At 36.1% G+C, this 16080-nt stretch overlaps 1 protein-coding gene across 2 annotated transcripts in view; it reads right to left on the bottom strand.

The window, feature by feature from the left end:
* Positions 1 to 16080, bottom strand: part of CACNA2D1 (calcium voltage-gated channel auxiliary subunit alpha2delta 1) — a 365213-nt gene that overhangs the window by 54831 nt on the left and 294302 nt on the right. For both annotated transcript variants that reach the window (XM_059471496.1, XM_059471497.1), the window contains exon 13: positions 1113 to 1191. In XM_059471496.1, coding sequence (XP_059327479.1) covers positions 1113 to 1191 — 79 coding nt within the window. The remainder of the gene's footprint in view (positions 1 to 1112; positions 1192 to 16080) is intronic.

Below are 16080 nucleotides of genomic sequence, written 5' to 3'. Positions count from 1 at the left end.
TGACTTGTCAGCATGCTGAGGGTTTCATGAGGTTGTGACACATATGTATGCTATTCACCCAGGCTATGGGTTCTTCTAGTTTGGTTTTTTTGGTGTTTTTTTTTGGTTTTTTGTTTTTTTGGGTTTTTTTTAATCTATGCCTTTCTCTCTATGTTACTCTTCTGCCTGAGCATGTCTTTATCTCCTTCCCTGGCAGTCCTAATTTTCAAGATCCTTTGTAATCACCTCTTGCTCACCTCTCACCTCTTGCTTCTCACCAATTTGTAAAATAGTTTTACATTTTCAGTCAGGCCTGCAAATTGCTCTATTTAAAACATAAGCAAATGTTTGATACATTATATATATTCCACTTATCTCTATTATTTTCCATTATTTTTTTTATTTTCTGATATATTTCTATATCTTATGACTTCTTGTGCAATTGTAAGACATTTGGGACTCATATTTTTTACACACTTAAAATGTTTCTGAGTACATTTTGAATGTAAAAATTTAATGTAGAAAACATTCTATTTCCTTACTTTCACCTTTTTTACTTTTTCTTTTTGTCCTACATAGAGAAAACATAATGAAAATAGAAAATATAAGAAGCTCTCAAAAACTAAGAAATCATAGCAAGAGCAATTTTGATATTTTCACTGAATAAGGGAAAAAAAAATCCAAGTATCTTATCCCTTGTAAGTTTTGGAGAAAAACAGAAAGAAATGTAACCAGCCAACTAACCAAACAAAACTCCCTTTGTCCAGACCACTTAATTTAAACCAGCTTTGACTAATTTCTTATCTGTCATCAGTTCCAACTTTACATAGATGGCTATTAAAACAAATATTCTCAAAACTGAACCATAATGGCTTATTATTATAAAAACTACTGCGGTAGTTTTCATACAATATGAAGTTTTAAATAAAGTAATAAAGAAATAAATCTACCAGTTTCTCGTTTACATGTGATTTTTTCATGTATATATTATGTAATAAAATAACTTTTGAAAATTTTGATAACAAATATAATAAACTTAAAAACCAAGCTGAAAAATCTGCCATTTTTAGAGAGCAAAGATATCACCTAACCAAAGCTCTAGTGAAGATCAATTTAAAAGAAAGACACAGTACCTTTATTTTCACAGGCCATCCACTGTATGGGTCCTTTGTCATAATTATGTTGGCCAACAGAAAATGTGAACACGCGTACCTGTGCAAGTAAAAAACCAATGCATATAACAACTATTAATCATTTATTAGTTGTTACCCTCAAGGCAATGATACCTGATTTTTTCATAAATACAAATAGAAAAAAGAACACTATGAATTCTCCAGTTTTTGTATCCATAAAAGATATGAGAGATGCAAAAAATAAAAGATTGTGGTATTTTGTGTATTCCTATTATTTCTTCCATGATGTAGAATAAAGAAGAATGCTCTTTTACACAGTCTTTGTACTTTAAAAGTCTTACATTGGTGATTGTTCGTGAAGTGTTTTAATTTTTAGGTTCCTTATTCTAGGGTGGTAATTATAATTCTTCAGTTGTTGTTAAATTAGTTGACAAAACATATCAATATTAGATGCTTACCAACGGCTTAAAAAGAATATGTGTGGCAGTAGAATTCAAAGCAATGCAAAACTTGAGCTTTTAGGATTCAAAATATGAAATTTTCAGATACTACACAAAACAATTTCACTTTTTGCTCAGACTTGGTCTTCTTTATGTAAAACACTAAATTAGTTCAACAGACTTCCACTTCCATACAAAGGTTAAGCTTCTGATTTTTCACCTTAAGCTCTTGATATTCATTTAAGTTGTGGGTTTTTTCAGCAAAATTATATTATTTTTTCACAATGCTATACTCTAATCTGTCTCAGCAACTGTAAGGAGTTATGGTTTCAGAAGAATTTGCCAAAATCTCTTCAAGTTTTTGACTGAAAACAGACCTTTCAGCTGAAATTATTTTCCATGCAAATTTTCTGATTTGAATGAAAAAAATTTAAACCCAAAACCTGGTATTGCTTTAAAAATATTAAAAATCTTACCAGACAGACAGAAAAATTAGAAATACTATTTTTTAGTTTCTAGCTGAACATTTTGCTCTAAGTTTGAGTGCTTCTGTTAAAAGCTGGGAAAATTGTTTTCCGAACAGTTTTAATGAACTGCTCACTATATTCATGTCCCTCTGTTCAAGAGTCAGACACTTTTCCTTTTTAAGCATCCCTTTCTTTATTGATCTTTAACTTTACCACTTTAATGTACAAGTCATAAACCACAATTTGAAATCAGAATGAAAATTCCTTTCTATGGATTGGATGCTTCAAATGAAAATATATTACAATTAATTTGTATGCAGGCTGTGAGAAAGCAATAAGGTAATGTTTTTGTTAAATATTACACTCTAAATTTGCAGAGACTCCTTGTAAACAACTGATCATTGCTATGTTTGTTAATGACTATTTATAAAAATTTTCACCACATTATTTAGCATGTTCAATTAGTACCCAAATCTTCACTTCCAAAAGAATTGGTGTGATACAATCAGAGCTCAATTATTAACCAAGAGCTGTAGGAATGGCTTCACATCATCCATCAGCAGGTAGCAAATGGTGAAACTTTATTAGTGTTGACCCCTGTATGCAAGAAGGGCAAACAAAGCTTTGTGCTGGATGCCATTTTTAATTAACAATATGTTTTGATTTGCTTTATCCATACGACCCCTTTGTTTCTGCAGTTAAAAGGAGAATTAGAGTAACTGATTTAAGTGCTTGTTTTATAGTTTAAGACTACTCCATATAGGATCATTCCCCACTAATAAGTCATGCCAATTACATTTCTGGTTACACAGACAGGTATAGCAATGATTATGCCTCCATGATGGTAATTTTTTTCCTCATAGTTCATATAGATAAAGACAGATGAAAAATACCTTCTATTACCCTGAAAATATCAGTATTGACAGTGCAAAAATGACTTTATCTGGCATGTTTACATCTCATTTATTAATACTGTACCACAGTTGCCATTCCCCTTTTATTCTTGACATCTTTTAAAAAACGACAGCTATAATTCTTCTAATAGATCTTTCTTCTTCTACTTAATTAACATCTATTTTTTTCCTTTTCTGATTATCACCATGTTATTTTATATTGGCATCTCTCAGCTCACAAGTTCCCTGCCTCCTGTATTCCTGTTCTTTTTGAATTCACACTGCTCCCAGTCCATTGTCCACTAAACATTTGATGCAGAATAGATTCTTCTCAAAAAACTATGGAAAATCCCCACTGATGGTCAATAATTAGATACTTGAGAGACCTGATGTTTCTTTTGGATTAAAAGCTACCAAGTCATATGGGTTCTCTTGTGTGTGCAGAAAACATATGAGTCAATTAGACTGGACTGTCTAGCATTTGATCTCAAATGTAAAAATGAAACACTGAATTGGATTCAAGTTGCAAAATGCTGTGTAATTTAGGGAAAAACAGCAGTGTGTTAAATCTGCAACAAATCTATAAAGAATTTAGAATTTAAATTATTGACAACAAGCAGGAGACAATATATCTGATTTACTGTTCCTTGGATAATTAACAGAGATAAAGAACTGCAATGAAAATTGGAGATTTTAATTGTTACTTGGTTTGGCAAGAGGGTGGGATATTCAAAAGAGTATTCTTTTTCCTATTGCCTCATCTGGAATTGAGTAGGATGACAGACCAGCTGGAAAAATGAGTCAGCAAGTCAAATAATCAAGCCAATTTTAGCAAAAAAAAAAAAAAAAAAAAAAGCTCTCTGCTAAATTTTCTGTGACAGGACCCAGAGTCAGCCAAAGTACTGAGACGTACTTTTCTATATGTTTTCCTTATCTCTCCAAAGAAGACAATAGGCTATTGATTAAAAAAAAAAAAACAAACCACAAAAAAAACCCCAAAAAACCAACCCTCCCCTCCCCCAAAAAACCAAAAACCCCAAACATTTAGTTATTTTTAATAGGAAATTTATGACTAAGAATACTTTAGGCAACCAGATCAGGCACAATGGGTACGAGCACCTCTCCCTTTGCCTGTCCTTTAAGCTTGGCTTCAACCAAGTGGGTTTCTGAGTTGAAGCAAACTGCCAAGTAGTCTTTGATGCCCAGAAGTTGTTTTCCATCACCACTGGTTATTGCTTCTCTCTGCAGCCTCTTGGGTCTGTGTAAGCTGCAGTTTTTGGGTGGTTTTGCCATGACATTTCCTCTCCACTACCCTCACTAGGGGATGGATGGACATTTGTGCTCCCCAACCCATTTCCTAGGGAAAGGGCAACCTTGGCTCAAGGCAGATCTATTAATCCTCTTCATAAAGAAACATAAGTTCCAAGGCAGTAAAATTAATGGAAAAATTAGATAAACAAATAGGAGCTGTCATGCTTTCTGATTTTCAATGGAACTATTAAAAGTAAAGTTCTTCTAGAAAACTTCAACCCTTAGAATTGAGCAAAACTAGAGATGGACACCAGCCTGCCCTGCCAGCCCATCCAGGCACTGTCTTGAAATTGTTCTGAAATAAAAAAAGTCCTAAGTTTTAGCAAAAGAGTTGAAAACTAATCCTCTGCAATTTCCTCACTGAGACTAACCTTAGAGAAAGAGAGAAAAAAAATCTTTATTATAATAATTTACAGTATATAGCAGAGGACTACACTAATTAGCAACAAATGTGAGTGGCACAGGCTGCCCAGGGAGGTTGTAAATCTGCTTCTATGGAGGTTTTAAACACCAGACTGGAGCAACCTGGCCTGTTCTTAGACCTGATATTGAACTAGAGACCTCTGCAAGTCACTTGCAACCTGGCTTATCCTAGGAACCTGTGAAGGACATCAAAGGAATACATGCAAAAATCCAACTCCTAAACAGAGCAAGTGATAGATAGAAAATAATTCTACAAAAGCAGAGGAAGATGTACTTTATTGAAGAAAATATAATTGTAGAATTATAAAATTAATTTCCTACTTGTTTGTATTTCTTTCTGGTGGAATAAGATCATAAGCACCAAGGTGAATAAAAAATTTTGACTGCTACAGATTTTTTGGGACAATGGCATTCCAGAGAGTTGTGGTGAAGACAAAAATGAAGGGGTATCTATGAAAAGGCTGCTTTCCCTACAGATCTCATTTGCTTTTCATGTATTCTATTTCTTCATTTTGGTATTGGACTAAAATTAAGAAAGATTAAATTAAATGCTTCCTTTGGGTATATCATGTTATGAGTATTACAAAAAAAAATAACTCTTGACTGAAGTTAATTCAAAGGGGTAATTAAACACAATGCACTTGCTGTTTAGGGTACTGACTATATGTGCAGACAATGTAGAATCCTTGAATCACTGAATGTTCTGGTTGGAGGAGAAATTAAAGAACATCTCATTTTAACTCCCCTGTTAGGCCTAAAAGCACTGCACCCACTCTGCATACCCCTTAGAGTGGAAGAAATTAACAGATAAATTTTCTGACAGAAAAATTATTTGTCTTGAATTCTGTGCTACTGGAATGAGAGAGCTCTCAATAATAATTTTTGTGCATCTCTTCACTTCTCTGTTTATGAAAAGATTAATTGACTTTTGGAGATATATATATTTATTTTACCAGATACCAAGAGAGCTACACAATTAATTCACTTAGTTGGATTCTACTTCATGCAGGCAAGATGAGTTCTGTCATTTTATGCCTAGTATGTAAAGAGTGCATCTTTCTGTACCACTAAATAAAAAAAACTGACTATGACCTAAAATTGAGCTCATCAAATCATTCAAATTTAGTTTTCATGACGGCTGTAAGATTTCAGGACATTTTACTCTGGCCTTTATAGCTGCAGGTAAAGATTCACAGATAATCATTTTTACTATACAACAAGGAAAACTGTGATAAAGGGGAATAAATAATTCAGTAATTTCAGCATGACCCAGGGAATTATCTTTCCCAGTAATGGGCTTACAGATTATCAGAGATGAGGAAAAATCGTTTGCAGTTTGTATTTAATAGGCACAGTTCTGAAATAAAAGGACAACATAAGAAGCCTTGCATTCTGAATAAAACCATAAAACTGCTCTTCTATTTTCCATTATGCATTCTGTCTTCTAAATCCCTTGTAAGTATAGCTTGTAAATCACTTAGTCAGTTTTGTGTTTTGCGGTGTAGGCCAGGGAGATGTTATGTAGTTTTCAAGCTGCCCCAGCTAAAATTTTGAACGCATTTTTTACCTTACATTTTTACATCTGTGGACAGAAATTTGAAGATGGTTTTGGATTTTGCTGTGAATTAGCTGAGAACAGATTATGACTGATTTGAACTGAGAAAGAGAACTGCAGAGGACAATCTGAAAATACAATATACCAATAAGGAAACCACCTAGGATTGGCCAATAGGATTCACCAAATACAGAGAGTCACCTAAATTCTGCCTAATAATCTGTCATGCTGAACTCAGTTCAGGACATCCAGGGACACAGTCCTGAACTATTTAGGTTAGAGCTGTAAATGTAAAGCAAATTTATTTTTTTTTTTTCTTCCTAGAAGAGAAATAGAAGTTCTGAGCTTAACAGCAGGAGCAAGACTCACAACCGTGTGCTAGAGGACAGTTTTAAGATCCCTTAAGCCATCTTTTATGCATTATATAAAAGGGACATAACCCATTTTCCTTCTCAGGCCATGAGGGCAAGTGGCACAGTATGGCTCACATCTCAATGGCCACACCACAGTGCCATCCTCCCTCCCTGCCTGGCCCCATCTCAGGTCATCTCACTATAGGATTTTTTGGGAACATGCCCTAGCTCATGCCATCACTGAACTGAACACTGACATTGCTAAAAGAACTGACTGCCACAGGCCAGGAGCCATTCTGTTGGGTCTGTTAACAGCAGCAATTTTGGATAACTGGACATTTCTGCAGCCTGCACCTTGGCCCTGGACCATTTATTGGTTTGGACAGAGCTGTCTGGTTCACTCCTGCAAATAAGGCTGGTTTTCTTGTGATAGAGCCCTCAGGCCCAGCTTTTCAAAATTACTGGGACAGTGGTGCCACTAAACTTATAAATGACAGTTCAGTACTTGCACAAAAGGAGGGATGAGTTCATGATTCTCAGTTTGAGCACATTCTTAACTTCCCCAGCTTTGAATGCCAGGCTCGAGAAAGTTCAGAAGTTGGAGATTCAGGCTTTTGTATGTAACTGTCAGGCTGCTGATGCATTTTGCCATTAATAGTAGTTGGGAAAAAGAAAGAGAGATGACCTGAGCAGCAGGGAATGACACCTAGTCAGGTGCCAAAGTTCTGAAGTTTGAAAGGTCTAGAACTCAGAAAGCAGAATTGACACTTTAATGTCAAATTAGGAAGTAAAAGTAATAGCATCACACAACAGCAGATATGTATCAAGTTATATTTTTTTTTTACATTTATGATACATTAAGATCTTTCCCTTGCTGTGGGTACTCTCCAAAAATATGTGTAGACTTGGGGTAACTGAGAAGAAAAACCCACATGAGAAACAATGAGAAGGAGAATTTAGCTCTCAATTATTTAAATGCAAAGGTAATTGCAGGCTGGACATCTTTGAATTTTTAGCCATGAAGAAAGTATAAGCCCATAGGATTTGAAAATCCATTTGACACCCCTTGAGTGTTTCCATAAGTGACCCTCTATATTCTGATTCAGCAAGGCACATGACTGTGCAAGTGTCCCCTTGAAACCAAAGTAAAATCTTTTAACTGAGGCATGTATTTAAAGAAAAATAGAGCACGTCCTTGGAAATACTATTTTAGACATTCATCCACAACAAATTATTTCTTCCAAACTTTCCATGTGTACTTGAAATCTTCCCTATCATTAATATCTTTCATTCACTACAATTAAACCTCAAACTTTAAACTGCAATGCTAGCTTATTAATTCATAGTCTAATTATAGTCTGTATAATTATAGCTTAATAACAAAAAGAAATAATGACACTCTAAAAATCAGCTCACATTACAATCTAATGCTAACCCTCCTTCTATCTTAAAATAGAAATTGCACTTATTGTATGTGATGAGGTTATTGGAGAATCTCACTTTGGATATATTTGGATATATATCAGCATATATCTGTACTGATAATATGGGCTCCAAACCATAAAAGGTGCATATTCATGGAAGTTGTGACTGCCATAAATCCATTATATATGTTTTGCTAACTGCAAAGTGTTTCAAAAATGACAAAAGGGGGTTTTTTTGCTTGGTTTTTTTTTTTTTTTTTCCCCTAACTTGTTTCATTCCCTCACAAAGAAAACATCTACATGAAAATGGGGATATTTTCTACTGCAGACTAATGGTCAAAACACTACTGTAGTTATACTGAAAAATTTCAGAACTAACATTCTCACAGAACTAAAAACAATATACTAATTCAGTCTCACTGTTCTACAACTTCTTAGTGCCACCTTGTGGAATCACAGCATCTCATTCCCTACTCACAGAAGGGCTGATGCACGGTGCCCCTTCCTCTGCTGCCACACAGCTGCAAGAATGAAATTGTAAATTCCCTGCTGACACCTGCTAGCCTACCCCTGCTAAACTGATCCTAATTATATAGCATGGACCACTGATTATGTGATTCTTTAATTCTTTACCTAGTTTAGACATAATCTTTGATGGGCCTCAAGCATCACAGGAGTAGAAGCACAATTTCATGTGCTCACTGTAACACAGTTTTGGACTACTACATAATGATGAGGAAACAGTGTCCTCTGTACTGCAGAGTCTCCTCAAGTAAAATGAAGTTTTTGATCTCAACATTTTCTGGGTTTGGATATGAATCAGCTCTGTTTTATTAGCTTTGTGTAACATATTGCTTAAGAACAGCAATAAGAAAGAGAAAGGCTGTACTCCCAAAACCACCAGCAGGACTTCACATTGATGTGCTTGAATTTTATGTTTGAGTCTATGCCCATGCCAACCCTGCCAACAAAGTGGGGTTTGGTGCACTGCCCAGCCTTTGGAGCAGCTCTGTCAGCAGAGCTCATATGCACACACAGAAATCAACGCATTGCTCCTTCCCTCATCCCATTTTTTTGCAGCCACAGGAGCACAGGTGCAGTCCCAGCACTTTGTCTGGGACTGTGCCAGCTGGCACAGGCCAAAAACCTCCCAAATTTAACTCACTTAAACCCAGAAATTATTGAATAATTGTGGCTGTAGATAGCTCAAGGGATGTGGATGCATTGAGGGCACGTTCCTTCTCCCAGGATTTCCACCAGAAGGGCTGTCTTCATCACCCCAAATCAGAAATCCCTGTGAAGCACTCAGGTGCGTCAGGTGATTTTCCAGCTCCTCATCCTCCCTCCCAGACTTCAGATAAAGAACATATTGACATCTTTTTAACAATTCATCTGTTGAATGTTTTACTTGGACTCCCCATGTTCTATTTACTCAAACAGTTGATCTATTTTCCTCTTTGGGGAAATTTTCCCTGTTGAAATTAAAAACAATTAAATTCCTCCTTTCCCTAAGCTGCTTCTCCCTGACACTCATCATTTAGCATTCTCTGAAGAAAACAGGTTTTTTTTCTGAGAATTCCTTGTAAATTTGGTGGTCCATATCAGGAATCAGACAAGGGAGTTAACAAAGTAATTCCCACTGTACTCTGGGTTAAAAGAATTTCTGGCATTTCTTTGATAGTCAAAACAACATTTGGAGGCAGCTGAGCAGCTGGAAAGGACTGGATTAATTAGAGAGATATTTACAGTTCATATTGTGACACTAAGTCCTCTTTTCTTTTTTTTTCATTGTCCTTGTAAATCCCAGGGAAGAAGAGTTACAAATATCATCCAAGTACTTAAAGGAATATTTCAATGTGCCATTTCAAATATTAATTCTAATCATGTACTCTGCCTTTTTCCTTCCCACGCAAATAGTCTTGTATATTTTCTTCCTCAATTTTTTGCACCCATTTACTCCATTTCTTGTACAGCATGGAAAAGTGACTGAATCTTCACAGTTTCAAATGCCAGACAGTTTTACTAGGGGAGGGAAAAGAGTAGGTGGGAAAAGGAAGGACCCTAAAACCCTTATTTCCAGGAGAATCCACTTACAAGAAGTCTCCCTCTCTGGAATTATCAATTACACAAAATTCATGTCTACTTTTATAATTGGCTGATGCTCAAAGGAACATGAAAATTCTAGTTTAGACATAATCTTTCATGGGCCTGAAGTATCACAGGAGTACAAGCACAGTTTCGTATGCTCACAGTAATTTAATGTTGGACTATTACATAATGACGAGGAGACAATGTCCTGTGTACTGCACAGTCTCAGAATCACAGAATCACAGAAATTCTAGGTTGGAAGAGACCTTCAAGATCATCGAGTCCAACCCATGTTCTAACACCTCAACTAGATCATGGCTCCAAGTGCCACATCCAGTCTTCCCTTAAAAACATTGAGGGATGGTGACTCCACCACCTCCCTGGGTAGATGATTCCAGTATTTGACCACTCTTTCTGTAAAATACTTCCTCCTTAATTCAAGCCTGTATCTCCCTTGGCGCAGCTTGAGACTGTGTCCTCTTGTTCTGTCTGTTGTTGCCCGGAGAAAGAGACCGACCCCCAGCTCACCACAGCCACCCTTCAGGAAGCTGAAGAGAGTGATGAGGTCACCCCTGAGTCTCCTTTTCTCCAGGCTGAACAACCCCAGCTCCCTCAGTCGTTCTTCATATGGCTTGTGCTCCAAGCCCCTCACCAGCCTCGCTGCTCTCCTTTGGACACGCTCAAGCATCTCAACGTCCCTCCTGAAGTGAGGGGCCCAGAACTGGACGCAATACTCAAGGTGTGTCTCCTCAAGTAAAATGAAGCTTTTGATCTCAACATTTTCTACAATGAGTTTTTGATCTCAACGTTTTCATTTTTAGAACGAAAATTCTAAACACAAATGATTCAGTGAGCTTTAGAAAGGGTGTGCCACCCCAAAGAGGTGAGGGCACTTTGTCCATGCTCCCTTCCTCTTTCTGGAAGAGAATGGTATCTCTGAAGAGGAAGATTAAGGGATGAAAATGCTGCAAGTTTTCCTTTTCTAGGTGGAAAAAAACCCTAAGATTTACTGTATACTGATGGACACTGAGCACTGGCAGCCAGGGCTGTGCTGAGGGCAGCCTGACCTTGCCTCTGCTCGCAGGTCGGTGCCATCACTGGCCCAGGCAGGCGGCGACGACGCTGCCTGTCAGCAGCTGGCAGAGCCTGAGCAGGGCTGAGGGAGAGAGAGAGGCTCCTGTGCACCCATGGAACAGAGAATGTCCTTCACAGCTAATGATTAACGCAAGCAGTTCATGCCCACTCGCTGCACTTCTTGCCAAAGTGCGCCTGAAGTCTCAGGACTGTCAAAGAGAAGCATTGGATATGTACAGACAGCTGCCACCCACCCCGTGGGCTGTTAATGAGAAACACAAATTTAATCATGACACAGCTCACTCATACACTGGATGATATGCACTTTCATTTCTTTTCTAATCAGCTAAATAAATGAAATTTTCAGAAAGAAAATGCAAGTGATTTTTCCCCTGCAATCCACAGGTAAAACAACCTGGAGGGTTGGGGTGTCTATAGCCTTGGTGAGTTGAACAGTTTGTACCACAATGTTCTTAGTTAATTTAGATCTAAATTTTGCATTCCTAATGGCTGAAAGAGCAGAGAAAATGTACTCCAATAAATCATACTTTATGTGACAAGGTGTAAGGAATTTCTCAGTCCATAATGTGACATAAATGGATTTTAATGATTTTTGAACAAATCTTTTTTTTTTTGAAAAAGAAACAAGGAAAAAGGTCTTCAGCCCTAATTATAAATATGATTCTTACAGAGAAATTTATTGTAGACAAAACATTGCCTTAGAGGGTTTGTCTTTGTTTTTTGCTTTCAAATGAAATAGCATCTACAGACTAAGTTTGTAACTAAAAGCATTGAGCTGATTTTTTTTCCTGTCTACACATAGGGTTGAGAATACAGTATTGTCAGACTGCAGTATACAATTCAAAGAGATGGCTTTAAAAAAAAAAGATTTACAAATAAACCAAATTCTTCCCTGTAACAAGAAAGGGAATAAAAATAAATTCAGAATTATTTAAAAAATACATTTTTAGCTGGCACTCCAGTTTCTGTGGTCATTATGGTTTAGATATTTTTGTTTGCACAAGATTTAGGATGAGATTATGAAGGACAGAATTCCCATCGAAGCCTCAGTAAACACTGAATATATTACTTTGAATTTGATACAAGGCTAACATGCATTTGAGTTAAACTAAAATTACTGACTTCAAACAGAAGTTGAATATAGAAACAGGAATGGAGATACATAATAGGATAAGAATTCAAAGACTACATATAGGAACTGATTCTCTTCTGAAAAAAAATGGTTTTGGGGTTCTTTTTTTCCCTCAATTTTTAGAGCTCTATTGTTTAAGCCTACAAAAATCTTTGTGAAAACCTTAAAATAATTAGAAGCTCATACTTCCCTCACCATGTAAGTACAAGATTGCAAAGTCAGTTGCTTGTTCTTCTATTATAGACAACCTATTGTTATAGCACATTCATTTCTGCATATTAAATTCTATCCTGTACCATACAAAATTGAGAATATAACTCTGACTTCCTGGAGATATGACAGAGCAGATTTTAGCCTTTTCTTTGAGACTAATCAGGATTCTGAATTCAAGTCTCTTTCTAAGCAGAGACTGGGGTATTTTCTATTTACCAGCAGACTCATTCCCTACTTGTAAGATTACTTTTTCCCATGTCTTTTCAAAATAAAGGGCGCAATATTTTTGCAAAATGCTTTAGAAAAAGACCTTCTAAGTGACATTTAGTAGTTCTTACTCTGGATAAGACTTCTCAAACAGAGCTCTTGCATCTCATGTGCTGATGTTCTCTCCTAAAAAGCAACCCCTCCTTACAACATCTGTATCAATCTTTAACACTCTACACTGAAGTTGCACAAGGTCTCCACTTGTCTGGGTGAAATGGGCAGTCCACCTACTTCACTTGCACTCTAACTTCTCATTTCACATTCCTGTTCTCTGTTATGCTTCTTGCATATATAAGCAGATACTTCTTGCTATCCAAATGGATTGTAACTTCATTTTTTTTTAATTTTTATTTTCTTAACTTCTTAACCTGTCACCTGTTTAGGCTGCTGAAAGCATTCAGCTTGTGCCACCCTCTGACTGTTTCAGCTGTTCTCTTATTCTCTTGCCCCCCAAAGAGATTTCTGTTCTGCACTTTCCCTCTTGGAGCTGCCCAGGTACAAATTCTTCACTCTGTCCACGTTTTCCAGCTGTGCATTGGCAAACCTTTCCATCTACTAACACACAAATCCTCAACACCCACCTACGGGACGGCCTAAACAACATTTATAAACTAAGATTTCTATCAAGTTTTAGAGTCAATAAATAATAGCTAATTATTTTTAAAATATTATTCAGTTGTACCACGTTAGCTACATTGAGTATTCTATTAAGTGGGAAAATTCTGCAATTTCTTCCCAGAAACTTGCATTTTAAACCAATGTTGTATAGTTAACCTTTGAAAAACTCCAGACTCAGTGATCATACAATGTCAGAATGCGCAATTTTAAATAAAAGCATCTCTTAATCTTCATAATCATATAAATGGATTTTTTTTCTTGCATCATTTTTGGCTTCTCTATCTGCAGAAAACAATTCCTAACTTTCAAATTTTTTTCACTCTTTGTATTTTTAAATGAAGGGGAAATGTGAGCCATTCTTATGTGGTCCTTACAGCAAAACAACTTAAAACTTCTCTGTCTTAGTTGTCTGCAACTGACTCATCACAGCCAGTTTTTACTTATTCCACTTCCCCTAATAAACACCCGAAGCATAGAAAAATATTTATAACTGTAAATATATAAGGTCATGAAGATAAACTTATAATTTGAGACATAATTACTAAATATCTTTTAGCAGGTTAGGAAAATTTCTTATTCTAGAAGATGCCAATAACAGTTAATTTATATCTGAATTTTAAAACAAAATTATCTGTAAATCTAGGAGAAAGAAAATAATTTGAGTGAAAGATCAAGAAGATATTTTAATTACAAGGGAAAGAAAGTTTCATAACACTAAAAAAAGGTTAAGAGACTGACTCCAACTAACACAGAGAATTAGCTAGCTGAATGAGTAATGTAGGAAGATAAACTAAAGAATGAAGGATTAAAAGAAAAATGGCAATTTAGGAAGAAGGAAACATTAAATACACAAGAAGAAACAGTTTGATGTAATGTAGGATTAAAAAGATTCGGAAAATCAAGCACAGATACTGAGACTGAAGATGAACTATTAAAAGCAAAAAACCAACAAAACCTACAACAAAAAATCCAAATATCTAGGGAAATAATATTCAGAATAAAGCAGATAAAACAAATATGGTTCAATAATATAACACAGTTCCAAAATGGTAAGTTATTCTCTATGATATATTTAACCAAATGCTGACATGGATTTGTCATGTATATATATGTATATATATATATATATATATGTGTGTGTGTATATATATATATATGTGTGTGTGTATGTATATATGTATATAATGCTCTGTTCCCTTGATACCATTTAAGTTTCTCTCACTGTTCAAGAGTGACAATGTGCCTTTATACACAAAAGGGGTGTAAAGAATAAATAATTAATATAATCTAAGATACACAATTAATCTGAAAGAAATTAGCTTGTTTAGTTGACAAGAAATTAACTTGTTTAGTTGACAAGACAAAAGCTGCATAGCAAACTTGGATGAAAATTTCAACATAGAAATTGTTTCCTAAAATGTAAGGGATATTATTATGATAGGAATTAGTTGTTCTTGTTAAAGAATGTAAAATGAAAAGGAAAAAGAAACCCTAAACCCTCTAAGCCTACTTTGTCTTAAGGATATGGAGGAAAGCTTTCTAAACAGGTGGCTGTTGAAATAGAAGAATGTAAATACCTAAGGAAGCTGTGGAACTGGATACCTTAAATAAGCGGTTACATAAACATCATTAGGCATGGCCTAGGTATTAAAAGGCTTGTTGCAGAAAGTCCCAGACCTCCAATTCTTGAATTACAGGAGAACATAATCAAATGACAAGGCATTTCACAGCAATTGCAAATTCCCAGGAATGAATGCACAGTTAATGTGTGGGGAGGCTGAGACAGGACAGAGCCAGTGATGTCTAGCCTCAACCAGCTATGCCATATGTAGCATTCTGTTTGCATAAATAAGCAAAATGCAGTCTGACTCTCTTGCATTTGTCCCAAAACAAACATAATGTGCTTTCTATATTAACTGATATTCTCTCCCTGTTGCCTTGATTAATCATTTTATGCCATCTGCAGCATCAACCTCAATGTGATGCACTGAATCAATTGCTATTACTACAGTGTTTGGAATTGGAGATCAACAAAAATGGAAGTATCAAATAGCCTCCTCCATGCCAAATTTGAAGGGAACAAGCTGCCAGTTGGGTTTTATGTAACAGATACACATGACTTTAATAAAACTGATAAGGTTACTTTTCAACAAAGCTATATTAAAACTTTCATTAGTCTTCTGCAGTTCTCAACACTTCCACATGGATTTTTATCAGGCATGGGAGATAAAAACACCACGTGGCAACCTAGAATCATGCTCATAATGAAACAGCAGCATAAAGAGAAACTCACATCAACAGGAGATGTGTGTGCAGACACATGCATGTAAAGGTTCTGCAAGCAGATCTGCCTAAAAGAGCCCCACTCAGCCCTGCTGCACTTTCTGCTGCAGCTCTTTGGGTCTGCAGTGAGCTCACCCAGGTGTCCACACACAGAACAGCACAGGGGATGAAATGGCTGAATGGAAAATTGAAAAAAATACAAAAAAATATAATGGATATTATTTCTTTATTGAAGTCTCCAAAAAAGGCTTGGTGATGTTTGGTAATGTTTAAAGATAAAAGAGTCAGTGAATGATCCTGTAGGAAAGATGGGCAGGCTGCTGTAATCCAAGAGCATTGCCAGGGCATGGACACATGGTAGCCTAGCTGAGAAGATGACTGCTGAAAGAACAATGAATAGATATTT

This window comes from Ammospiza nelsoni, chromosome 5 (genome assembly GCF_027579445.1).
Source record: "Ammospiza nelsoni isolate bAmmNel1 chromosome 5, bAmmNel1.pri, whole genome shotgun sequence".
NCBI lineage: Eukaryota > Metazoa > Chordata > Aves > Passeriformes > Passerellidae > Ammospiza > Ammospiza nelsoni.
Note: the sequence above shows the minus strand (reverse complement) of the source record. Positions and strands in the feature narration are given on the sequence as shown.